General features: G+C 37.9%; 4 protein-coding genes across 4 annotated transcripts; 1 reads left to right on the forward strand and 3 right to left on the reverse strand.

The window, feature by feature from the left end:
- On the reverse strand, nucleotides 1-6,726 carry nr5a1b (nuclear receptor subfamily 5, group A, member 1b). Its single transcript, XM_053478561.1, has 6 exons — nucleotides 6,625-6,726; nucleotides 6,101-6,242; nucleotides 5,284-5,960; nucleotides 2,887-3,006; nucleotides 705-852; nucleotides 1-254 (listed from the first exon to the last, which is right to left on the reverse strand). The coding sequence occupies exons 1-6, from the start codon at nucleotides 6,724-6,726 to the stop codon at nucleotides 1-3; spliced, it is 1,443 nt and encodes a 480-aa protein (XP_053334536.1).
- Nucleotides 6,727-9,873: 3,147 nt separating this feature from the next.
- LOC128507736 (cytochrome b-c1 complex subunit 9) lies at nucleotides 9,874-12,165 on the reverse strand. Its single transcript, XM_053478811.1, has 2 exons — nucleotides 11,997-12,165; nucleotides 9,874-10,184 (listed from the first exon to the last, which is right to left on the reverse strand). The coding sequence occupies exons 1-2, from the start codon at nucleotides 12,135-12,137 to the stop codon at nucleotides 10,140-10,142; spliced, it is 186 nt and encodes a 61-aa protein (XP_053334786.1). The 5' UTR covers nucleotides 12,138-12,165; the 3' UTR covers nucleotides 9,874-10,139.
- Nucleotides 12,166-14,317: 2,152 nt separating this feature from the next.
- rpl35 (ribosomal protein L35) lies at nucleotides 14,318-18,288 on the forward strand. The gene is made up of 4 exons (XM_053477768.1): nucleotides 14,318-14,404; nucleotides 15,214-15,350; nucleotides 15,852-15,933; nucleotides 18,095-18,288. Exons 1-4 carry the CDS (start codon nucleotides 14,402-14,404, stop codon nucleotides 18,242-18,244), a joined length of 372 nt encoding a protein of 123 aa, XP_053333743.1. The 5' UTR covers nucleotides 14,318-14,401; the 3' UTR covers nucleotides 18,245-18,288.
- A 2,815-nt stretch (nucleotides 18,289-21,103) lies between these two features.
- On the reverse strand, nucleotides 21,104-26,417 carry wdr38 (WD repeat domain 38). The gene is made up of 9 exons (XM_053479060.1): nucleotides 26,289-26,417; nucleotides 24,694-24,814; nucleotides 24,481-24,597; nucleotides 24,238-24,335; nucleotides 23,935-24,015; nucleotides 23,224-23,346; nucleotides 22,007-22,159; nucleotides 21,863-21,910; nucleotides 21,104-21,656 (listed from the first exon to the last, which is right to left on the reverse strand). The coding sequence occupies exons 1-9, from the start codon at nucleotides 26,355-26,357 to the stop codon at nucleotides 21,456-21,458; spliced, it is 1,011 nt and encodes a 336-aa protein (XP_053335035.1). The 5' UTR covers nucleotides 26,358-26,417; the 3' UTR covers nucleotides 21,104-21,455.
- Nucleotides 26,418-27,881: the final 1,464 nt, after the last annotated feature.

Below are 27,881 nucleotides of genomic sequence, written 5' to 3' on the forward strand. Positions count from 1 at the left end.
TCAGACACAGGCTCTCTTGGCGTGCAGCATCTCGATAAGCAGTTTGGTGCATGGTACTTCTCCATTTGTGTGTTTAAAACTCAGGTAATCCTCAGCCTGAGAGCTTAGAATGCGTAGCTCTCGCAGTTGCAGCAGCAGCTGACTGAATCTGTCCACATGCTGCGGATACACACACAGTGTGTATTCCAGCAAAGCCCCACTCACCCGATGATACACATTTTCCACATATTCCTGGTTTTCCAATAGCTTCACATCTGGCAAGAAAAAGGGAACAGAGATGAAAATAAATAAATAGCAGAGAGATTGTCTCTGTTTATTGTCCATTTATTTATAAAAAACACTGTAACATAAGCATAAATTCACAATATAAATCATAATTCTGACACAATCCCATTAACTAACCGTAATCCAACTGTCTCCATCATAGAGCTGCAATGTTCCTAACCTAGATGGCACTGTATCATAGGACTTCATGAATCATAAGAAAGGCTGCACGCGTCTTGCAAGACAGAACACTCCCAATGCAGAACACCATCACATAATAGTATTGAATAACCAAGAAACCATTACAAACTACAGTAGGAATGGAACTATGGTAAAATGCATGGTATGGCAGCCAAAAATGCCCCAAATCAAAAGATTGTTTATGCCACATTATCTGTGTTCATTTTCTAGTCACAAGAAATGTGTAATTGTAGTCTCACCGGGATTGAACAAGATGAGGTACTTAAAACAGGTGATCTCTCTGTAGTCTAACTGTAGCTCCTGAAGACTCAGAGCCAGTTGCTGTGCCCCTCGCACCAGCTCACCCAGGGTTGCCCCTGCCTGAGTCAGTAAAGAAGTCAGATCCACCTAACAAACATGCATACATATGGGTCACCCTAAAAATATCAGTTAAAATGTAACTATAGGAGAAGATAATCGCTAATGTTAATTGCTTCATAATTGCTGGAAAGTAAGCACAGGTAATGGATAGGGTCATATTTGTCTCATGACTCAAAACAAAAGTAGTAAAGATTAATTATGTGGAAAAGGAAACTGTGCTGTTTCATTGTAAGGATAATTTACTTTTTTCTGTATAGTTGACAGTTATTTTATGCTAATGAATTATTTTTCTGAAAAAATGTTTATCAGAACTTTTTGTGAATATGAATAATGCTTATTATAGAAGCAGCAGACAAAAAAGGTGGGCATGAAACAAATGCAGCAATTGCAAGTTTGTTCGTAAAAAGTTCAAAGGGGCCAATCACAAGACCAAAGGGGCCAATCACAGTTTGGTGGAACCAGCGACAGGCCAGAGTACATAACAAAGGAGTCGTTGTCGCTATCACAGTCCTGTAGTGGCAGCAGGCCAGATTTGAGCATAGAAGCCAATCTTCAGCAGCGGTGTAAGCAAATCCAGAATTTGGAGTGAGGGGGCCAATGTGGCTGTTACAGTCCGGTAGTCGAGGCAGTGGCCGCCATCTTCACAGTTGCTGAGCCCTGAGAGCTCCCACTAAACTAAAGCAGAATTACAGAGGCAGCGGTCACGGTCCATCAGCTGCTGACCCTCTACAAGCTGCCCAGTAGTGAACAACGCTCCTCAGTGCTGGAGCCCAAAAGAGCATGCAAGCATACCATGGCACGGACAGCATGTCTCATCTCTGTTTTCAACCCAACTCTGAAGCAGGACTATCACCGCCTCATACTAGTTGGTAAAAGAGAATCAGAGGTCTGAACTGAAGATATGCCACAAGCCCCAGTCCTTAATGAGCTCACTAGCTTCGTTTTTTCCTTCTAAACAAATAGCAAAAAATTATGGCATGCCCTAGTCACGGACACAACCATGACAACCTCTAATTTCGAACTTGACAGTCAAGTGTGACTTTCAACCAAGGACACTAAAGTCACCCTAGCTGTCTGTTTAAGCCGTTAAAAATTCTCTAAAAAATTACTGAAGTAAACTCCCACACTTTCTGCCTCGTCCTATTGTCACACCAGTCGGACTATGTGCCAAGGACCAAGACCTAGTGGCAGGCCTTGGAAACCCCACACCCTGGAAGTAGTGTGAAACATTTTTTTGTCACATGAACTCTAAAATTGGCACCACAATATTCTTCCAGAGAAGAACAGAAAGATGGCCACCATGAAATACAACAAACAAAACATATACATTCACAGTCACCATTATACTCCCCTGGCCTATATCATGTCACTTGTCATCAAGTAAATACAGAGACAACCTAATACCGTAGTTCATTCCGACATCTACACCCTACATCTCAGTGTCCTGAGCTGGTGTGTCTTTGATTCTGTATGTTTGGTGGCTTAGTGGTTAGCACTGTTTCCTTGCACCTCCAGGGTCTGGGTTTGATTCCCACCTTGAGTTTGTGTGTGTGGAGTTTGCATGCATGTTCCAGGTGCTCTGGTTTTCTCCCAAAGACATGCAAATTAGGCTAATTGGCATTACCAAATTGCCCACAGTGAGTAAATGAGCATGTATATGTGTGTGTGCCTTGCGATGGATTGGTACCCTGTCCTGGGTGTACCCTGCCCTGTGCCCTAAGTCTCCTGGAATAGGCTGCATGCCCCCGTGACCCTGTATAGACAATGATTGTGTGACTGAGTAAGGTTCTTGCCTTGCATTGTTTAGACTGTTTGCTATTAATCTGGTTAATGCCAGTTTCCTTGCTATTTTGATCTGTTTGGAAGCTTCCTAAATCAAGCAGTCCATACCTGCACTTGCATCTGTACCTGCTACCTGACATTTTTTGCTTATTTGCAGATATTAGTGTACATTGAAGCATATTAATATTTTCACATTAAGCAGAGGATAGTATTTTCTCTGATTGGGTAATACAAGTTACAGTTTTGTGAATGTTAGAGGGTTTATGTGTTTAACTGTACCTTTTGTCCAGTAATAAGCAATATAGTGTCCTGTTCATCATGATGTACCTGTCTGGAAATATAATCAAGTACCAGCAGTTCACTCCAACAACTATGTAGTAACTTCATTTGATCCCCCACCTGAGAAAGGACAAATGGAAAGGGGATGGGGGTTTAAACCTTCTGGTCAAAGGAATACCTACACACATGTATCAGACATAATGTATACTGGCATCCAAGAGTAATACTAATACCATAATGGACATTGGCATTAGGAAAACCAGACACTTCCCAATTAGACTGGCTGATTGAAAACCTTGTTTTCAGAGAAATTCCGACCAGCTCAACCTCATGCCATTAGAGTGATGTTTAATAAAGTTGATCTATGCAAGATGTGGAAGTTCTCAAACACAATAAGAAACACTGTTAGATCACAATTAATTCTAGGCAGCCTTCGACACTGCCTGAAAACTCAACCTGCAACTTGACAACCTCCACTCACTAGAACAGTGAGTAATCTCAACTGGGGTACATTTTTGGTGACTCCAGGTGCATCTCATATCTTTCTCGCAAGGCTTTATCCAGTTCTCAGAATGTTTTTTATCACTTTCCATGAACATATAAAAAAAGAATCAAGCCATACCAAGAAAGGTTGACAAAAGGTTAGAAAAACATCTTGTTTAAAAAAAACTACACTTGCTGTCTAGAAGAATTTTCCCCACATGACCAATATTGACATGACCTAAGATTATTAGGACACTCTAGGATCATAACCCCATACACCCTTGACTACACATATTAAAGGTAATTGCTCATATCCGGAAGTTGTTTATCTGTTAGGAAATTCAATATGTGTATTCAGTTCACCTGGCCAGGTGTGACAATATAAGGCGGAAACAGTCCATCAGCACAGTGAAAGCATGCTCTCACAACCATTATTACTGAGCTGAGCTCAACTGCATCTCGACTAAATGCAGATAGATTTGAATGCAGCTGGGCATATATTTTTTGCTAGTGATGACTCAGGGATGACAGGACAGTCTATAGCAGGCAGCAGTGTGTGTACTGTATGTGTGTGCATGCATTTTAAAAGTATCTATTGTACTTTTGATACTGTTTAAGTAAGCACCATTCTTTATAAGAAAACTCTGTGTACAGTATACGACTGATGGCTTATGTAAAAAAAAAAAAAAAAAAAAAAAAGAAACATGACAATTTTCAGCTTAATTAGACATTCAATAAATAGTCATTTGAACTTATAGCTTTATGGATGATCATGTACTAAAGTTGACAGACACCCTCAGAACCTTTCCTGAATCTTCCTGTAAAATCTCATTATCCATGCAACAGATTATAAGATCATCTAGTAAATTTAGCTCTGTTCTATTAGAATTAATTGGTACGTGGTTATTAAGTGGTCATTAATTGGTAGTGATAAATGTCAACATTATTAAGATATTTATTCTGAATCACAACCGAGTATTTTAACACTGATTTCGTGAAAATACACAAAAACTCCTAAATCTAGGTTTCATGTAATGTGGAATTTACCCATTCATATAATTATAAGAAACCACAGCATCCTGATCAGAGTCACAGTTGTTCCAAAGCCTGTCCAGGAATAACTGGGTGTGAGGCAGGAATACACCTGGATCTCCAAGAAACCATGCACACAGCCTGTTGAGAAGTTGAATGTCATGTTCCATAAATGTTAATATTTTGTTAGAATTTGTCATAATTTTTTTTTTTTTAAGCAGCCCTATTTTATATAATATACTATATAAATATATCTTGCTTTTTCCAGATAATTTAGTTTGTAAAAGTACAGCATATACTGCAAAATTATGTACCGTAAACATGAATATTTGTAATATAGTAAAACCTTGAATTGCAAGTAACTTGGTTTGCAAGTGTTTTGCAAGATGGAGCAAAAATGTTTAATATAAAATTTTAACTTGATAAACGAGCGAGGTCTTAAAATACGACAGTATACACTAGCTGCCGGGCGTCACTTGATCACAGCTGAGGCCAATGGTTTGTCTCTCCCACTCTCTTCCACTGGGATTGTGGGTAATCATCTCCTAAGATCTTGCTCAGTGCAAGTGCATCACTCTTATAGTTAACATCTTTGTGTATACTGTTGGCTATAATGTGACCATGTGTATGTGGACGCGTAAAGCATTTTTTAAATTTGTGTCCATGTGTTGTGACCATTCTTTAGTAACTGTAGTGCAACAACAACACTCATTAAGAAAAAGGTTTAAAAGGCTGTGGCAGTGCAGGAGATTAACGACAATGCGATGTCACTGGCTGATATTCATATTAAGTGGTTAAGAATCAGGAGATGTTTTCTATGTTATTGCATTGTAGGACTGCTCCACCTTTACACACCCTTCTCGCCATGTGTTTCTCCCTTACCTTGAGTTCTTTAAAGAAGTTGCAGCTTCGTGCCCACTCCACAATGAAGAATAGTGTTTGGTCTGCGATGTGACACATTAGGCCAAAAGTTGAGAGTGGTTGAAAGTTGCTGGAGTTCTGGTTTTGTTGCAGACATGCCAGGTGTGTGCTGATTTTACTCCTCACCAGCAGCTCATCCTGTTCACAGCGCACAAACTCCAGAACCAGTGCAGGCAACTTCAGGCCTGTGTGAGGTGTAGGTGGGCTTACAGTCTGATTAATATAAATGTGTCCCCCATTCGAGCCAGGTGAGCTGTTACTGGCGTGGTGGTCAGGAAACTCAGATTTAATGGTACGACAAGGCAAAGATTGGTAGGCATATTGAGAAGGCAGTGGGCTGTGGGAACCCATACTCATGCAGACAGGTGTGGTGTCCAGGCCTTGCTCATACTCTGCAGACATGGTGGAAGAGGGCATATTTAGGAGGATGTTTTTAGGGATAGAAATATCTGCCATGCTGGCCAATGTGTTATTAAGTGAATAGTCTGTCTGTGCAGGTGACAGGACAGGTGGCAAAGGCTCCATCTTTAGCTTGCTTTCACGGTTTAAAGCTTTTTTCTGCTGCTTTAAGGCCCGGTCTCTCTTGTACATCGGCCCAAACTTATTTCGACCACCTCGCATTCTGTCTGCTCGAACTGCTGAAAAAAAGCAAACAAAAACTTCTGAAAATCCCAAGAAACTTTAAAAAAGCTCATGTTTTTGAAACAGATCTCATTCAAGGCTATTGCACACTGTTTATGGCTTTGATTTGAAACATAATGTTCACTTCAGTGCTTACCTTCGAGTCGCATACCCACGGTGAGACACTTCTGGAAGCGACAGAAAGGACATCGTTTTCTCTGTGTTTTGTCAATTTTACATTCCTGGCTCTCTGCGCAGGTATAGTGCTTATTGTTCTGTACTGTCCTCTTAAAGAAGCCCTTTAAACACAGATTTAAGTCATATCAAATTCTCGATACAACACTATATCAACTAAGCACAAAAAAATTGCTAATTAGGTTCCACTGTTTTGAATTAAAGCTTCTAGAGTAGGGGTGTCAAACTGGACCCAGAAATGTGCATGTGGGTCCAGACTTTTATTTTAACCAAGCAGAAGCCACGCCTGTTTAATTAGTCACCCTTGGCTTTTGATAGACTTTCAAGTGTAACTTCTGTTTGGTTAGAATGAAAGCCTGCACTCACATGGCTCTTTCTGAATCCAGATCGACACCCCTGCTCTAGAGGTTGGAAATCATTTAAAATATATATAGCATGTTTTACACTAGCTGTAATGAAGCCCTTTTAAAAGGTGTTAGTTTGTACCTTGCAGCTTTCACATGTTAGCAAACCATAGTGATATCCAGACACATTGTCCCCACACACTGGGCACAACTCCTCCAAATCCACACCATAGTTGCATTCCATCCTGATTCTCAACACACAGCAACTAGAGACATATACCAAGTGTTAATGCTAACAGAAATCAAATATAATCTTTTAAATATTTTTCAAAAATGTATTATTTTAATATTATTTTAAGATGATCAAATAAATAAATGAATTTTTCAAGAATTTTTATTTTATATTTAATGTGAGCTGTTTCTATTTAATATTCTGATATATACATATTTTTAAGCATAATTTCTGACTCATAAGTTCTGATAAACCATATTTTATTAGCTATTTTAATTCATGATGATGGAAAACCATCAATGAATAACATCAAGCATACAACACAAAAAGACATTCTAAACTTTTTTTAGGAATAGGCAAATGAGGTCTATCTATAATTGTGTTACCTGACTTGTAGAGTCACCGGTAATTTCCTCTTCGCAAAAGCCAAGCAGAAAGGTAGAAGCTTTTAGCCGTTAAAAGAATTAGCCGTATTTCGGAGAAAAAGGTGGTTTGCAACTGCTGGGATTGTAACACCTATGTAGTCTGATGGCTCTAAGTCACTTGCGTGACAGCTCTTTATATTAACCACACACACATGTGGACACAGTGAAAGACACAGTGACAGACATATTGACAGACACAATGAATTACTTATCTGCAACAGTTAGAGAGAGCGCGAGGTTAGGGAGGGGCCGATCATTTGCATATTTGATACCTAACATTTAATGCACAACTCATGGCCAATGAATAATCATAACTGTAAAGGATCAAGGGTTTAATCGCTTTCTACTGTATATTAATGTTTGCAAAACACGTGACACGTGAATACATGATTGGCATGGGGTATTCACTGCCATAGTTTCTCCTATTTATAAATGACATATGAGGTACTGTATACAGGTCATATTTTAAAATGCATTTATTACAACATACATTTCAAGAATACTAATACTGATTATTGTTGTTGTTGTTATTTATGTATATTACCACAAACATAGCAAATGAAATTCAAATGGATCCATAGGCTAAAGTAGTACTAAAACTACAAATAGACAATAAAGACCTGTTACTTAATACAGTAGTGTTATTATTAAATATTTATTTTATCAAATATTATTACACATATATTAAGTATTAATAAAAATACAACTTGGAATTAGAGTTATAGAAACTAAGCAAATTTTCTGTCACTTAATCTTTTAGTAAAGCTATGTCTAAACATTCATCTGCCTCTCTTCTTAACCTGATGCACCCATTACTCTAGAACAGTATAGATCCAGACTCATCAGATCACATGACCTTTTTTCTAATGCTCCACAGTTCATTTATTCTGCTCCTTAGCAAATTGAAGCCTGTTTTGATTAGCCTCACTAAAAAAAGGTACACAGCTGTTTAGTCCCAATCCCATTAGCTGTCTTTGCATTGTGTGTGTGGAAATTCTCCTACTATCTCTATTAAACATAGCTGTAGGACTTACTGTTCTTTTATGACTTGATTTATAACTTCTTTTATGATCTCCAATCACACTCATTCACAATGCTTTTCTGACCACCCTTCAGGTTTTAATAATGTGTTGCACGGGTTCTTATCCCCATTCTAGAAGTTTCATCAATCACATTACTTAATTTCTTTTGATGCCGAAAAAATTAATTGACCCTTCTGAAACAGAGTACAGTAACGTATTTGCCACAACCACAGGATAAGTCTCCTGTCATGGTTGTTTAATAAATGAGAAGTGCCACGGCCAGCTCGTTCCCGACCATCACATAAAGAGGAACACGTATGCGAAAGAATATTTAATTTACAAAAAATTTTAAATAAATGTCTATGGATTTAAATAAACACACAAAAAAATGCCCAATGGGGTAAAGAATATTGAAAAAACAAAACCAAAAATAAGTTGGCACGAAAGTCCAACTTCTTGGACCAAGATCCAAGTTCCACCTGCCCCATTTCAGATGATTAGTCATGTCTTTTATACTCGCCGCTCAAAATACCTTTAATTGGCAAGTGATATCACCCATAGCCATAACCCTAACCCTACTCACTGCAACAGTTAGAGTTCAATAACTTGTTGCCACTGAACCATATTAATAACTACCCGCATAATTGGGTTCATATTTAAAGTCTATGGTACATATAACACAGTATTAATAATACATTGTAAAAATAGGTCTTTTGATGTATTGATTTTTGCCTCTTAACTTCACCATATATGTATATGGATTTTTATACAAATTAGCAAAATGTTAATTCTAAATCAAAGGGGAAAAACATTATTTCTCCTTCAGTATCTAGTATGTGCTTCTTTGTATCACTTATAGGAGTTATACTATTTCTGAATACTGTATTATATACAGCACATTACAGCAACATTAAAACCTCTGCCAGGTGAACTGAACAACACCGATCAACATTGAAAAAGGCACCAAACACACAGCGCACCACTGCCACACACGGAGCCCAGCAAACAAAAAGCACAAACTCCTCAGATTCCAGTCTAATGGAGCACCTATGGGGTGCAACACACAGGATTCACTGCCAACTTCCTGGTGCCAGACACCACAGCACACACCCAGAGGCCCTGAAAAGCCACACCCAAGGGAAACCCAGAACATAGGTGGTTTTAATATTAACAGATTTAATGGGTGATTGGTGTATGTATCCCTGTAGGTTACGCAGTCACACAGCATACTAAGGAGTATAGTTTTATTCTATACAAGTATACTAAGGAGTATAGTCATAAATCTTTACATTTGTATTTGTAACACGCATGCTGTTAAACCTTGACAACAGAATCCATATAAAAAAAGTGCAGCAACTCATCACAAATTAGGATTTGAAGCAATCCATTTTTAAGATAAACCAATATTCTTTTCACATACTGTATGTTTGTGCTCTGAAATTCTGAGAATATGTATACCAATTTTCTGCTTATTTGAATGGTTTATAAATACCCTTAATAAATCATATGCCTAATCTAAATATGACAATCTGTGAAGAAAAATCTGACAGGGATTGACATTCATTACATGACCAACAGTGTTTACAACATTGATTTTTTTTTTTTAAACAAATACTGATTAAATATTTAAAGTTTAAAGAAGGACTAGGAAAAATAGATACATGTATTTTCCTTGTATTGTACACACAAAGAAAAATGAGAAGATTCAAAGGTAACATATCATGTCAAATTTATTAACACAGACTTAATTTAAGTACACATTTACAAAATGTGAGGAATACAAGATCTATGATGCAATATTCAGAGCGAGTTAATGGTACTCAGATCTATTCCATGGTGATCATAAAGTCTCTCTGGATCCCAAGGCCACACAGGATGACGTCTTCAAGAGACAAAGGACTGCATCTTCAGGAAACGTGGCGTTCGGGAAAAGTGGTGGCTGGGCACTCCATCAAGACATCACCAGATGACATCCTTCTTATTCCTCATTTTCATATTTGTGTTTAATATCTTTCCATAGTTTCTAAAAAAATATAATTAAAAAATTAATGAACTAACGTCAAGTGAAACACATTAGGCATACAATCCACTAGACACAGTTTGTTCTATGTATGAGTCAATATTAAGATTATAACCTGTTATAATTGTGATGTTATAATTGATTCATCTAAATGTATTTCAATTAGTAAGTTATTTTAATAATTATTTTTTCCTGTTTAATGCTTTGTATTTAATGGTATTAATTAACCATAAAGTCTACCGTTAATCTTATAACATGTTATTGAAGCAGTTTCAATATAGAAAAATTGCTATAGTGTCTCTTCCTGATAAAAAAAAAAAAAATCAGGTAAACACTTAACATTAATTCTATTAATTATAAGGTCAACTGCTTTTGTCAGAAAGGCTTAAGCATTTATCCTACAGTATTGTAACATGAAATCTATGGAAAGGAACTTTAAAATAGTTAACTTTCATAAATTTAATGTTAAAATATGTGATGTGTAATTTAATATACATATATTCAGATTGTTTAATTACCATAGATAAGTCTTGTGTAGTGTGGCATATTATTTACTTTAACAGCTAGTGTGGAATGATTGTAAATTAAGCTTAACCACTCTCTGTGCCCATTAATCGGTGCCATACCAGCCACAAAAATTAATTACTTTTTGCTTTTACACATGCATAGCATGCTAACTTCAGTCAGCACTGACAACGCTGGGATTTCACTTTAATAGTGGAGGACAGTGGAGAAAGTAATGGTAAAAGTAGTGGTGAGAATGTGAATTTGGCGATTTAGTAAATACTAGAGGAATACTGCAGAAATATAGCAGTGTTTGAAATAATTTCACTGAACAAAGATGCATTGATGTGTGATTGATGTCTTTCAGAGGACAGGCAGGTCCATATAAAAATCAGATAAAATTCACTTATGAATGTGAACTGCCACAAATTGCAAATCTGATCTGACCAAAAAATAAAAATTGGACAATGTGGTGTTCTAAGACTCATGACTTAAGATTTGAAAACATCACGAGATGTACACCAGACTTATCATCTGTCTGCAGTTGATTTCGTCGAAGGTGGAACGGGAGTTAAACATACCATAGATCAATTCTGTCTTATAGGGTTGAGGGTCATAGCTAGACATGCGCTGTCTTTGAGCACTAAACTTGTTTAATTTGTCTCAAGCAGATACACTTCAGTTCTACACTGATTCTGAGGTATTCAACACTATAAAAACTATATAATAAAACACTGAAATGCTGTGTAGCTGTAATTGTTGAGTGACTTTCCAGTCCAGTCTTCCTCAAAAACAACATTAAACGCTTTCTTCCCCGATCAGTGTCTCACGATTTTAAAACATTGCTTTCTTCTCCTCCTAGTTCATGGATCTGTGCCACCATACCTAGCCTCCTGCATGTCATGCACAAGACACTTGCTTGACAGTCCCACTTTCCTGGAATTCCTCACAAGTGAAACATGACATGTTCGGTGTTTACCTCATATAAGTAGACACACTACACATAAGTCAGTGTATCCACTGTACAGGTACCTTAGACATAGAGGGCATATCGATATGATTACAGCAGGGTGCTTTAGAGTTTAATGTCTGACGTACACGTACTGTTGTACTAATTAACTCTAACTAATGTTATTTATACTCCCTTCTGCTATTCTGCATACAGAAGTGATTATAGAGTTATCTGGGACAGAAGCACGACCTCGTCCTCTGACGCGTACACTAAGGTCAGTCTTCCGCTAGCGCTAGCGTTAGCTTTTGCCGGATGGATCGTCGTTAGTTGAATTAAATTCCGCACGCGCTCACACTTACCCCCCGGTTTAAACCCTCGAATAGCGCGTCGCCGCCCTGGTCAAACACTCGCTCGAAGAACACGGCTCCCACCATGATGGTGACGGCAAAAGTCGATGTTCTTTTAAACAGCAAGTTGTAGATGTTCCTTGCCAGCGCCATGATGATCAGTGTGTTTGCGAATGCGGAAAAGGCGGGAACTTCAACGAGTCTCGTCCAATTAGAACAAAGAGAGTAGCGGAAATCAAACCCGTCAGTGGAAAACCGTCTCCCTCATCCTCTCTCTCAATTCAATTGAATTTATTTCATTTTAGTTTTCTCTGCAGGACTGTTGCAGCGTGGATGTTTATGACACCGTGTATGACAGACACATATTAGGGCTATCAAGAATTTTGTATATAGAAAAATGGAAGTGTAGCATTTCTGGATTTACTGTATATGTTGATTCCCAGTCAGGTTCAGTTCCCGTCTCTGTGTGAATGGAGTTTGCATTTCTCCCCGTGCTTGGTGGTTTTCCTTGCACAGTCCAAAGACATGCAGATAAGGCTAATTGACATTCCAAAATTGTACACTCCCAGAACCTCCTCATCAACTTTTGTGTCGTACTATGAGGTAATATTCCTTCAGAGAACACAACTACTTAGGTTTTTACACAATTACTAATACTGTTTGCACTGTTGTCACTTTGCCACAAATAAAATTGCACATCATGACTGAACTGCAATTAACTTTTAATTTTTAAGTATATGCTTCACTATATACTCTTTATATATCTTGACGTTTTCTTTCATTGCACTAGTAAATTCAAGTCAGTTCTCACATTACCCTGTATGTACAGACTATTTGTAAGATATACCATGTGCAATCTACAACCTGTCTTTGTGTTACTGTCTCTATGGCTGCTGGATATCTGGAATTTCCTTTGGGATCAATAAAGTATCTATCTATCTACTATACATAAACTTATTTAAATCTTAAAAGGAAATGGACAATAAATAGCTAATCACCGCAAAGACAGTTTTCCAGATGTGGCTTGCTGAGATCTGTCTGAATTAAAAGAAAACAATTATGAATAAACAAATCATTTTACAGATGGATTAAATGACTGGGACACACAAGAAGTGTACACATATTAAAACTAACATTAATAAGGCTACATATACTAACTTACTAGTTAACACATAGCTTAGATACACACATACTGTACAGGACATAAACAGTAAACAATGCAAACTAGATAGAAAGACCTATTATAGGTTAGTATTATAATTACTATAGTATCCTGTAATAAATTGTAGTATTTACTATAGTAACATATTAAACTCTGTAGTAACTATAGTATTGCTAGAATTTATTAGAATCTATGTAGAATTTATTAGACTATGTAGCAACTGGAGTGCTTACACCAGTAATATACTACATTTGATAGTAACTATAGTACTTGCTGTGATAATTTACTACATTCTGTAATAAACTGTATTCTCTCTTTACTAAAATCATTAACTCTACTCTAGTGCTTACTACAGTAATATACTACATTATGTAGAAACTATAGTACTTGCAGTAGTAATTTACTACACACTGTAGTAATCCGTAATCTTTCCTATAGTGATTTACTATACACCATTGTAGTAAACTGTAGAAGATACTATGTTAATTCACTTAACTTTTTATAAACTGTGGAATATTCTATAGTAATTTACTAAAAACTTTAGTAAACTGTAGAATATACTATAGTAATTTACTACACACTTTAGAAAACTGTAAAAAAAAAATACTATAGTAATTTACTACATGCTGTAGGAAACTGTAGTGCTTACTGGAGTAACAGTACCGTGTGTAGTAAATTACTATAGTAATACTACTGTAGTATAACTGTAGTACTTACTACAGTAATTTACTACATGCTGTAAATTGTAGCATGTAAGCTAGTGTTTTCCTGTGTAGTGATTGTAGTTTTTACTATAGTCATTCAAAACACTCTGTATTAAACTGTAGGCTCCTTTTTAGTTACTTCACTCTATAATAAATTGTAGCTAATAGTTACTATTTACAGAACCCAGCATAATAATACTAATATACTACTAATAATGATAATAATAAAATTGAATTAAAATCCCGGGTATAAATACATTTGTGGATATACACAATTTTAATACACATCTTATTTGTTTTTTTAAACTAAGGTATTTTAAGTTTTTATTAAAGTATCTTTATTAAACGAGTACACAAAACATCGGACATTTAAATAATGATATTTATTAAATCTTATTGGCCTCAGTCGCTGGTGACGAGCTGCTTCAGCTCTGCTTCCTGTTACAAATCCCCCTGCCTGGATAAATGCAATGGTACGGTCCATCCGTAACCCGGTAGAAGTTCCTGTCTGACCTTTTCTACTTCCTTTCTTGTGGCGGCTGTCGAGTAAAATGGTGAGGGTTTAGAGGAGACTTTTCAATCTAACGTAATCCTATCGATTTAGAACCCAAAATCTTTCAACAGAGAGCTTTTATATATTACTGTTTCTTATCTTAAATGACGCGATGTTATATTTTTTGAATTGAGTCTGAAATTGTCATAGTTTATAACGTTTATTTATTGCTTGTAGCTTAGCTGCGGTGTGTAGCGCAGTCCGGCCCGCTGTGCTGCTCTGTGGCTCCTCATGTTAATCAATAAAGAGCAAAATATTAATGTATGCGTGCGGCCAGTCTATGTATAAACTTCACAGCTCTTATAGGCTCTGTCATGTATAACTCTCATAAATAATTTGAAGTTTAAAGTCTCCTAGCAGTGGTAAGGTGGTAGCGTTAGCTAGCGAGCTGTAAGTTCTGTATAGTGTAAACCTGCATGAACATGTGTAGAGTCTTTTAGCTTTAAAGCTTTTGTACACATTGTCTAGAGAATTCTCACACTGGAGTGCCTTTTTAATGTATATTTTGCTCTGAGTTAAAGTTACTGTTTTAAGGGTACTATAAAGTTTGTTTCAAAATATTCAGGAAGTGTGTACCTGAATTGGACTGGGAATCAATTTTACAGTTGATACAAACATTTAAACAGAAAAATCCTCTAGTTAGAGTTTAGTTTTCATCCCTGATCCTGGAGGGCCCTTTGCACATTTTAGTGTTTTTGCTGCTCTATCACACCTGCTTTAGTTCACATTAAGGGCATGAAGTTGAGAGCTATTGGACTAAAATGGGAGTATGGACCAAAATTTGGCTTAAACTTGTTTTCTGTGTTCTAGGCAAAAATCAAGGCCAGAGATCTGCGCGGTAAGAAGAAGGAGGAGCTGCTCAAGCAGCTGGATGACCTTAAAGTGGAACTTTCCCAGCTTAGAGTGGCTAAAGTCACTGGTGGTGCTGCCTCCAAGCTTTCAAAGATGTAAGCTGTGTGTGTGATTGAATGTCTTCCTTAGGTATTGTAACTTGGTCCAGTGGTTTTCCATGCTGGTTCTGTTTTCTGCTGTATTACACTCACTTCTTTAAAAAATGGGTTTTAATTAGCTGATAAGTTAGTCTGCTGGGAGCTGAGAAAACACTAAAATGTGTAGGGTGTCCTCCAGGACCAGGGTTGGAGGACACCCGGCACATTTTAGTGTTTTCTCAGCTGACTTGGTGTCACCTAACATGTGGTGTTTTAACATGACCTGATTACCCCCTTTTTTAAAGTAATCAAATGCTGTTATTTTTGTCCTTTATGTAGATCTATCAGGTGTATTTCATTATACATCTGAGCTGTTGAGGGTTAAGGGTTGTGGGGTTTAAACCTGGGGCCTTCTGGTCACCTTAACCAATAAGCTATTCTTATCTAATTATTGATGAAATATCTGCTTGCTGGATAGAATTCAGTGACCCCTATATGACTGTGTGTTTGTCTTCCTAGTCGTGTCGTGCGCAAGTCCATTGCCAGAGTTCTCACCGTCATCAACCAGACACAGAAAGAGAATCTGAGGAAGTTTTACAAGGTGAGTCAAAGAAAAACGATTTTCACTTAGGGAAAAATAAACATTTGTTTAATAGTGGTTATCCTTTAATTGAGAAATTTCAGTTACATGATTTACCCATGTCTAGAAAGCACACAGACACCAAGCTTTCTTTTAGCACCAACAGTCAAAATGACTACTTTGAACATTAAAGTTGAGTTCGTTTTCAAATTCACGCTTTCAGACTACTTACTTCACAAAAGATCAATTTCAGTTACCTGCTTAAATTCTTCTTTCTGCCACCTCCTTGGTCCCACTGATTTTTACATCCAGCCCAGAAAATAACTGCCAGGCACTGCAAAACAATGATTGCTAACGGAGATTGCCAGTGTATCCTTTGGGTGATATTGGTTGTGGGGTGGGGCCACCATGGAATGTACATGTTTGTCTGGTGCGTCCTGTGGGTGGGTACTCAATTAAATTGGACTCCATTGGCACAAGGGAAATGTAAATCCCAGGCGGTTTTAATGTTAAAGGATTTAATTTTTGGCCAATTGGTGTATAAACCATTTATCTAGCAGCCAGCACAGTGATGGATGACAATCCCCATAGTCTGAGATAAAGAGCAGGTGGTGAAGAGCACGCGGTCCATGATTTCTGGTTTCAGTTAAATTGAGCTTTGAGAAAGTAATCTGATGGTGTGAGAAAAGGAAGAGTGAGGTTGATGAGGAAAAGAGTGTTGACCATAGCTATAACAAATGAGAACAGGAACTGACTAACATTTCACAACAATAAATCTAACTATTATAGATGCACCGATTTATTGTCTATACACCATTGAGACAATATTTACCATGTTAACTGCTTTCTGTAAATTAGTTGTTCACTGATTGCAGTGGGAACTGTTTCTTTTGCGTTGCATCAGATTATGCTGGATACATGTGTTGGTTAATTGTGGTCTGACTGGGACAACAGTAGCATGTCCTGCTGCAGCTTTGGGAAAGATCCTCTAGCTGGCAGTATACCACCACCCAGAACAACCCCATTTGCCATGATATTCTAATACAGCATGGTGTAGAGTAAGGAGGTGCTGGGAGCCTTTACTTTTCAGCAGCTCCAGGATAGCCAATTAGCATAGAGATCTGAAAATCTCAATCGCATCATTTTCTGTACTGGTCATGTATTCTGACAAAACATTTTTCAGATGAGTCCAGTATCCATGACTCTACATTTACTACATGACTGGAATATAGAATACAACAGTCATTCCCTACAGTGTTTAACATGGAGGTTATTTGGAGCAGCCCAGTAGCACTCTTCTGTATATACATTTAAGTTTACTGTAACTAAAAAAGTGGCATTATTTTGAATTATCGTATATTCACATTATTAAGCTTTTGGTTGTTACATGTGCATAGTCTGTATGGAATACAAGAGCTGTAACCAAACAACAAAACATCAGACATCAGAAAAATTATTTTAAACAATTGGTGCATCCTTACTAACTTAAAGGAATGTTCCCGAAAAAAATAAACGTGCTGAAAATGAATAAATGCACTTCTGGTGGGGGTTGTCATGCAATTCTTTGTTTACATTTTCTAACCAATTGTGTAATTCAACAGTGCTGTGGTACAAAATGTCACCGCATTATTTTATAATTAGATATTACTTGTGTATGTTTAAGATAGGGAAGAACTGTCAAGGTTTGACAGCAGTCTGGTAGTAACAGATGTAATATTTAAACACACCCTGCTGATAAAATGTTTTAAGCAAGACGATCACCCAGCGCTGCTCCTGCATCTGTGGAGTTTGTGTGAATACTCTCTTGCTATAATAACCATGGCTTCTTACTGCAGCGTCTCAGACACACATCTGCTGTGGGGGGCCTACAGTTGATCATTTTGGCCTAATTTTAAAATAAAATTGGTAATGGTGAGGTTGAAACTTGTTAAAATGCAATGCTGTATTCATTAGAAAATGGTGTTCAAATCCCTAATTCTATAGTCAGTCATGAACAAGAGTTGAAGAGTGCAGTGATTTTGCTAGTTGGATGAGAAGGTGTCAGTCAGTGCTGTCGATGTTTAAGAACATTTGCAGACCTAGTCGAGAGCTCATAAGAAGTAACATCAGTAACGAGTTTGCCAGTGTGTGTGCGTATGTGAGAAATATATGCATAACCCTTTTTGCTATTCCTTTTTTTTAGGGCAAGAAATACAAGCCTCTGGACCTGAGGCCCAAGAAGACTCGCGCTATCCGCCGGCAGCTCACCAAGCACGAGGAGGGCCTCATGACCAAAAAGATGCAGAGGAAGTCACGTATCTACTCTATGCGCAAATTTGCTGTCAAGGCCTAAGGCTGTGTTTTCTGTTTAATAAACGCCCCACCTCTGGACAAAGATGTACATGTGTCCTCTTGGTTTTTAGGATGTCATTTTGTGGGCTTCTTTGCACAAATTTTTACATTTATTTTTTTTATTAGATGTGAGACCCCCCCCCCATTTGTTATATTATGTGAAACGGTGAGACGACTAGTGTTTGGAGGATCAATTAATTCAGGGTCAAATAAGAAACAGTTGCAGAGCATTTATGATATGGATTTGAGCAGTTATTTTCATACCCATTTATTGTATACTATTTACAGATATCAAGACTTTAGGCAACATTACTGTTCCTGGTATCATTCCTGGTAGTCAATGTGTAACAACCGACCTGAGAACCATGTACTAAACATGCCTTCAGTGTAAATTTAGTTCCAGCTGTTTAAGCAAAGACTTGGTTGTGGCTGTATTGTTTACAAATCTCTATCAATCATTTTTGTTTAGTACTTTTAAAAATTCTGAATATACAGCAAAATTCTAGTAGTTTGCAAAAAATCTACTTATGTAATTTTTTGGGGGGAAAAAATCTGTTGGTGAGAAGCTTCATGGGGTATGGGACAAAATGCCTATCTCTTCATTAAAATACTACTAGTGAGCTAAACAAGTATACACTATCTCTAGATAGCTACCACCTATGGTTAAAACTAAAGCATCATATGACCTTTGTTGCTTGGACCAGTAAATACAGTACATAAGTCCATTAGGCACATGAAAGCTCTTGACCTGGTGATAGCTGGAATCAGTTTATTTTTGATGGGCTTCACACTGATGTTTGACAGTATGTTAAATGAGATGAATAAAACCATTACTGTGCTCTGAGAGTTCATCCACATAGGATTTCAGTAAGGGAAGGCAAGGTGTTAGCAAGTGCTTTAACCAATTTCTGGAAAGTTACACAGTTTAACATGAGACTTTCTGATATCAGTACAATTCCATTCCTGGAATAGAGCCAGATAACACTTCCTTGTGATCAGGTTTATTTCCAACATAACTGGTCTACAATGTTTCTTAAGAGCTTAACTATACTTTCAGAACAGATTAATATTTGTAGCCTTCTATCAAAATCAGACATGTGACATGGTGGAATCTGTAGGATAAGGATACTGTAAAAAGAATTTCCATACTCAAAGAACTGGTGAGGTCTGTGCTTAAACTGTACCGCTACAGATCATGCATTTCAGTCAGTATTCAAGTGAAATACCGAGATGAGTGGAATGATCTTAGTGAGCATGCCATAGTCGTTCATACTAGATAGGCTGGTTTAAATAGTTCGGAAACCGTTGATCTGCGTGAAAAATGCATTGTTGACAAGGCAGGTGTTATGTTTAAAATCTGAGGGATGAACTACTTGAAGGGTCTGCCATGCTTTGATACACTTACAATCATTTTGTCGACATCCTTGATGACTACACAATAGGTCGACACCCTTGATGACTACAAGAGAAACACACATGATGTCTGAATGTTCGCTTTAGTTTATTCAAAGAAAATGAGCCATATAACCACTTATCCATTACATCAAAGCCAGTTGCGTGTTGTATAGGGATTTAGGGGAAACAAAGGGTTCTGGGGAGCTATAGGAAGAAATGCCATATAAGGAATGAGGAGAAAGAGGGAGTCCTATGGAAAGAGAAGCCTAGAAAATTTGACACGGTAGGGGGAAATGTAAGAAGGCAAAAACCCAACAACAGATATATCTTATAATTATTTTATATAACAACATAAGTGGTCAGACTGATTTGATCTAAAAAGAGGCAAACCATCTTAAAATGTGTAAAACCTTGAGGCAATGGGCTACAACAGGAGAATCCGACTCAGGTTGTACTTCTGTCAGACAGCTGCAGCTATAACTGGCACATTTTCACTGAAATTGGAAAAACATTTCAGGATGCTGACTTTTTTTTAATGTAATATGATTAGATAACATGGTGCCATTGTGGATTTTTAGGATTTTAAGTATGTATCCAATGTTGTAAACATTAAAGCACTTTTTGTAAGTCGCTCTGGATAAGAGCGTCTGCCAAATGCCTAAATGTAAATGTAAATGTAGGTCTAAACAGGAGATGCCATCTTGTGAAAACTGGCAAAGTAGATATGACCAGATGAAGAACGGTTCTACCTCTTGCACGTTTTAGTGATAGGCATACTGACATTATCTAAAGTGCAACTGGAAGTGGTGCTTAGACAGCCTTAAGATCACTCATTCGCTGTAACACTTTTCCTGTACAGGCTAACCGGGGTTCTGGAGCCTATCCCCAGGGACTCACTACGGGTAATTTGGGAACACCAATTCGCCTAATCTGTATGTCTTTAAACTGTGGGAGGAAACCGGAGTACCCGGAAGAAATCAACCAAGCACAGGGAAAGTGTGCAAACTCCATTGTGGCTTAGGCTACCTAATTAAAGCAAATTAGCAAGTACAGCAAGGTATAACTTTTGCTCCTGTAATGAATTTACTTTTGTCAGTTTTGAGTCATGACTGATTTGCTAGCTATTTGACATTGTTTATGATATTAATGAAGTAAATTTAAGTAGCTGAGATACCAATTGAAAACGTACTGGTAAAAAGCAGTCAACACAAATATGTCAACCACTTCCTTTAATTTATCATTAAAAAAATACTCCTATAAAACGTATCTATTGTGAGAGTAAAAATCTGCTAAAATGTAAGGCAATAATCCGATAAACAATGTTCCTAAAGGTAATTCCTGAAGCTCCAACTTGAAAGTTTGCATTCTGCTTTAAAGAAGGAGGTGGCGTTGAAATTGTACTTTAATCAGCCACTAGAGGGCGTCAGAGACACTCACTCATCTTCTATACTGCTTTATACTGTATTCAGGGTCGCAGGGGCCCAGAGCTAACCACACTACGGGCAATTTGGGAAAGTAAATTACCCTAATCTGCATGTCTTTGGACTGTGGGAGAAAACCAGAGTACCCGGAAGAAACCCACCAAGCACGCGGAGAACATGCAAACTCCATGCATAGAGACTGGAATCGTCCCCCTTCCGTTCGACGGAACCCGGACCCTGAAGGTGCAAGGCGACTAACTACTAGTGCTAACTACTACACCACTGTGAAAGAAAAAAACTAAATATAACTGTAAAGAATATTTCATCTAAACTATCCAACAAAAAAGGAACCAATAATAAAGAGAAAACTGTTTGTACAGAAATGCTGTCAGCTTTCTATTTCCCAAAAAATTTGCAGTGTGTAATTTTTAGTTTGTTTTGTCTTTTCTCTCGGTTGCTGATTTCTTCCTCATCATCATCATCATCATCATCATCATCACTGTTTTCCTCCTCCCCCAGATCTAGCTGATCAGAGCCACTGGTGAGCAAGGCACCACTAGGGCTGAAGACACACCCGTATGCTGAGTCCTTATGCCCCTACATCACACACACACACACACACACACACACACACAATGGCTAAACATATGTATCTTTGTGAACTAAATATTTTAATGGTAAGTCCTTTTTGTGGATTGTTCTCTTGCTAAAGATTGAATATTGTTAAGCCCCCCTCACACACACACACAAACAAAACAGGAAATGGTTTTTAATGCACATGTCAGTCAAAAACACTCGCTCACCTGTAAACACTTTACACACCTTCCATCTGCCATGGCCCAGACTTTAACCTGTGAAATTGACAAACATATTATATATGTGTGTGTGTGTGTGTGTGTGTGTGTGAGAGAGAGAGAGAGAGAGAGAGAGAGAGAGAGAGCTATTACCTTATCCCCTTCGGCAGTGGATGCTAGTACTGATCCGTCTCTAGAGAAAGCCACACACCTCACCCACACACGCTCACCCCCACCCAGCACGAACACACACTCATAGCTCTGCAGTGACCACACATGCACTGTTCCATCCCAAGAACCGGATGCCTGGAACACACACAATCACACCCATCATATTTTTAGTCTTATTCTACCAATTGAATTATTAACACAAACTTGATGGCCATCACATGAACCTAAATTTGAATAATAAATTGAAAACATTAGTTCATTAGTAAAAAGAAATGAAAGTTTGTAATAAATTATAATGTTGTGTGTGTTTTCTTGTCTTTCTATGACGATGAATTTTTGCACAAGGGGCGTTCAAGTCAAACCAGGACTTGTGATGAAATTTCTTGTGAATGAAAAACTGATTGACATTTACAGAAGACGGCAAGCAGAGTGTGGTGGTGATGAGTCTCCCAGCCGCAGTATTACATTCCAATAGTGCAAAAAAAATGACTGTAAATGGCGATCATTTAAAATCGACTGATAACTCATCGCCAACTTGCTTAAGAGACGCATCTCTCTGTGGGAGCCGTACACACTACGTTTACCAACACCACTTACACATTACAGGAACACAGCTGGGAGTTATTGCCATGTACAGACTCGTACAGTCCTGACCATGTCCAGCCATTTCCACATGTTTGGGCCATTAAAGGAGACACTGGGGGGCCAACTTTTCAGGCAGGAAGCAGGCAGTCAGATCATGGAGAACATTCTACCTTGACGGTATCCAAGCAAACACTGGGATGAGTGCATTAGTGTAGCAGGGGATTATATAAAGAAATAACTTTACCCTCATAACTGTGCGCTGTTATTCTGCACAATCAAAAGTCATGGTTTGACTTGAATGCCTGTTGTACATTAAAAATGTATTTAGTCCAAACCGGAATAGCGTTATTTTATACATAACATCTTATTTAGCCTTTCTCTTCAGAAACATCCGATAGGGGGCGGGTATTAATGTTCCCAATCATAAGCAGAAACCAATTTAAACACATCTGGAACGTCCTAGAACAAGAACAGCCATTCCAGTGGTACGTACAGTGGAAAGACTGCGTGTTTGTCTGCTGCTATTTTTATGACATTATCTTAAGAATATTAACACCAAAAAGGTAGCAAATACAAACACAACTCTTCAGAGTTTTGGGAAGACTGAAACTGACCAACAGCCCCGTGTGGGAGAAGCAGAGGCAGGCCACATTCCCCTGATGACCTGTTAAGGTCACGGCTTCCTCATCGCCACTGAGACGCCACACGTTCACAGTGTGATCCCATGAGCCTGTGGCCTGAGATCACAAATCGCACAGTCTTAATCACTATACAAGCATGAAATATACCAAACACATAGCGAATACATGAATTATATCAACAACCATATATGGGTGGTTTTCATAAGGGATTCAAAAGTGAAGCCATAATATCTATGAGGCTCGCATGCTTTTTTAACCCTGTTTGGGGACTAGACCCAAACTTACATTTTAGATTACATCCCTCCCGATATTTCTTCTTGTGATGAACGCATTTGTGGCGGCACACTGGCTTAGTGATTATCACTGTAATCTTGCACGTTCAGGGTTCGATTCCCGCCTCAGGTTTGTGTGCATGGAGTTTGCATGTTCTTCCCGTGCTTGGTGGGTTTCCTCCGGGTGATCCGGTTTCCTCCCACAGTCCAAAGACATGGAGATTAGGCTAATTGGCGTTCCCAAATTAATTATGTGTGTGTATAGTATGTGTGTCTCCTGTGATGGATTGGCACCTCACCCAGGGCATACAACGCCTCTTACCCAAAGTCTCCAGAATAAGCGGTATAAGAAGATTAATTAATGCATTCTGTATTTATTTTAGTGTGTGTGTGTGTGTGTGTGTGTGTGTACCAGCCACTGTGAATCTGTGGAGAATGCACTGCTCTGAACAGCAGCACTGTGTCCACAAAACTGCCTCTGTTTGAGCCCAGTCTGCACAACAACACAATATTTCATTAAGTAAAAGATGTGCACACAGTACCAACAGCCCTGAAGCACTGAAACAGGATTATTAAGGCTGAACACTTTATTAAGACAGTTCATGTTGGATTTCGTTCCATTTGTCACAAGTCGAAAGGTTAAAAACAGCAACAACAAATCAACTATAGACATTGTGGAAAATCACACACACACACACACACACACAACTCTCACCTGGATGTCCCACAGCAGTACGATGTTGTCCCACCCCCCTGATACAAGGGTTTGCCCATCAGGACTGAAGGACACTGTGTCAACGCTCTTCTGGTGACCTGAACAATAACTACTGGTTATTTTGGTTTCTTCCATAAGATTAGATTCTGTCACTCCTTAAATAAACCTAATTAAAGATTGTGCACGTCTTCCAGACTTTTTTTTTTAGGTTCAGGTGGCACCTTTATCCAAATTCTAACAGACCTTTTAAAATCTGGACACACTGGATGGGTCTTGTGCTCCAGACACGTGCAGTACAGTCATGTGATGCGCTCGCAAACTGACAGCCATCCTGGGAAAAAGTGCAAAACTTTACCGGCCCTGTGTGTCAGACAATCACACACACATAATCACTGACTGTTAGTTAAGACTACCTCTCATTACCTGGAACCAAAAAAGTCTTAGCATCTTCCAAACCTGTGTGACCGTGTACTTTGGCCACGAGCTTCCCGTTAGACAGTTTCCACAGGTAAAGGCGTCCATCATCTGAGCATGTGAGCACCAGCTGACAGTCGGGCGAGAATGCGCAACAGTTCACCTGCATAATAATAACAAGAAGAAATATTATCATCTTTGCTTTTTTTTATCCTGTACAGGGTCTTCTGGAGCATGAGGTGGGAGCATGACCTTGGATAGGGTGCCAAACCATCACAGGCTACACACACACACCCTACAAGCAGTTTGGGAACACCAACAGCCTAACCTGCATGTCTTTGGACTGTGGGAGAAAACCTCTCTCTTAAAAACTGGGAAACCCCCAAGCTCCCAAGATTTATTTAATATTTCTGCGTTTTGGGTTTATCATCTGAGAATATCACCAGGGTTCTGGTTTAAATCCCAAATATCATTAAATAGAAAGCTAGTGTGCTGTGTATGTATAATCTCCAAAAAGTGCACTTGACTTTATTTCGGCAATTATTAGGAGACCCAGTGTTGTTTAAGATGACACAACATGATCTGTGTGACTGGTTTTGAATGCGGAACTAAAAGTGTCATTAACAATTGCTAGAACACCTGTGATTCAAAGTGATACATGTAGTTAAACGTCCCAATGCTGTTATATCTATTTATGCTATTTGATAGAAAAGATAACTTAACTGTTGGAAATCACTGCTCTCATTTTACTGCAATAAAAATTTACCTTCAGGTATAAATAAAGTAACATAACCTGTTGTATAATTAGATTTAAAAATGAATGTACCTAATGCATCATTTCTAAATAACATGCCAGATGCAACAGAGGCAAGGAAAGTCCCTGAGACCACATGAGGAATTACCAGACTCAAATTAAACATAGTCTAAGCTTGGTGACATTTAGAATGATCATTTTTTAATATATACATACATGCATGTATACTATAAAATTTAAGTGTGTTTAAATGATTATGCATTAAAAGCATTATACAGTACTGTCATCAACTGTCTTTATGAAAGCAGAAGCAATTTGTAGGTGCATTATCCGGGAAACCCGGGATCGACATTATCCAGGAAGAATTATTAGCTTAAGAAAGGGTAAGACTTTTTTTTTGTATCCTCTACTTTGTGAAGTGCAAATTGTTCAATGAAATATGTGCATGCATTATGAATTATTTTGCTTATGTTTTAGTATAACTCTTTATATTATAAATAGTATATGGGCAACCATTCTCCAAAAACAAATTGAATATGCACATATCATTATTATATTATAATATTATGCATTATTATATATTTTATAAAATAAATTACTTGGTGCCGCCCCTAATGCATTTGTGCCTCCCCATTGCCACCCCATGCCTAAGGGCATTTTACTGTCTAAAAACATACTATCTTTATTCTAAGTTAAAATTATTTGTTTACAGGGCAAACAAGTGCAATGATTGATATCATAGATATAGAGATGGTGGTAAAAACAATTAACAGCAAAAGCAGCAAGGAAGAAATAAATTAACAAATGAATTCACATTTACTATGCGCAGTGCTATAGGCTGCTGCGATATGGAACCAAATGATATAAAACAACCTTCACCCACCTCTCCTCTGTGCCCGGGAAAGTATTTGACTTGCGCAAAGATGAAATCCTTAGTTAGATCCTGTGCCATGGCAATCCATGGATTATTCTACGACTTATTCATATGTAAAAAATAGACTAATTGATTTTTTATTGTACCATTTAAGTTCCAAAAGTAGCTTAAGCTGTAGTTGAAGGTGTTTACGGGTTCATTGTATCCACAGTGACGAGCTGGTAAGCAAGGTGGACTGTGTTGATCATTAACAAGCCGAGGCAGACCCAGAAGACCTTGTTAAGAATTAATAAAAAAAAAAATTCATCTCTCCCTTTGGGGCCTTTTAAACAAATCTTTTATTAGATGAATCATGTAATGATTCACAAACACAAGATTTTGTTTTTTCCACATACAGAAAGCAAGCACATACTTGCTATACTCTAATTCAATAATTAATACAGTAGTAAAGAATAATACAAATAAAAGAATGTACAGTAATAGAAATAATAAAATGTAGCTAAAATATTCTACATCTGAAAATGTGTTAAAATACAATATTAGTGTTAATTTGTTGTATAAATCCACTTGTTGTCTCAAGCAGTAACACTGGGTCCCTTTGTTGGAATGAATCAAATAAGTCAAATGACTTGTAACCCATCATTTGAGTTAATATACAGCATCTGAATTTGAAGATGGTTCATGATGGCATGAGGCAGAGCATTTGATTTAATAATTATAACTGCACATAATATACATAACTGTCACACAAATAATAATATAATTTTCAAACATAATTATAAAAATAAACCTCAAATGTGCAAATACATGTCTCAAAATACGACTCATTTGTAGAGGAATCTTCCGAATTTGTACTCAATTTGTAATCATTCTGTAGTTGTTAGTTGTTAGTCTTTTGGCTGCTCCCATCGAGGGGTCGCCACAACGGACCTGCACACAACTTGGCACAGGCTTTACAGGTTTTGGCCCTTCTTGACACAAACCTCCCATTTTATCCAGGCTTGGAAAATGTACTGCATCCAATGGCTGGTGTTTAGGCATTGGGTGGAAATTGAACCAGGGCCTTCTGTATGGTGGGCGAGAAACCTACCACTAAGCCACCTATAGCCTATGATAATTCTGTAGTCTTTGTGGTAAATATACTTAGCTAGTTAGTTTTTGTTAATTTATGTTGTAATTTATGGTTAGGTCTTTCTGTCCTGTCTCTGCTAGCCAGCTACCTAGGCCTCTTGGTTAGCTAGTTTAGTGTCTATGGTAATTTATGTTGTAAATTTATGTTGCATGTAGCACCTTGGTCCTGGAGAAACGTTGTTTCGTTTCACTGTGTACTAACTGTATATGGTTGTAATGACAATAAGGCCTACTTGAATTTGAACTAAATACCAGAGATGACATCATGGTGATATGTACTTACAACTACAGGGTCCTCAGGTCCATCCAGTTCTCATGTTACTCTCTATGTGGAGTTTTTTATGTGACTCTCTTCCAGGTTCTTTGGTTGTCTTCTTCAAATCAAAACTTTTCCAAGTGACTTGGCTATGTTTCCCCTAGTGGTAAATATACAGTATGTGTGCATCATGCCCTGTCATGAACTAGCATCCC

The sequence above is a fragment of the Clarias gariepinus genome, chromosome 19, assembly GCF_024256425.1.
Source record: "Clarias gariepinus isolate MV-2021 ecotype Netherlands chromosome 19, CGAR_prim_01v2, whole genome shotgun sequence".
In the NCBI taxonomy this organism is placed as follows: domain Eukaryota; kingdom Metazoa; phylum Chordata; class Actinopteri; order Siluriformes; family Clariidae; genus Clarias; species Clarias gariepinus.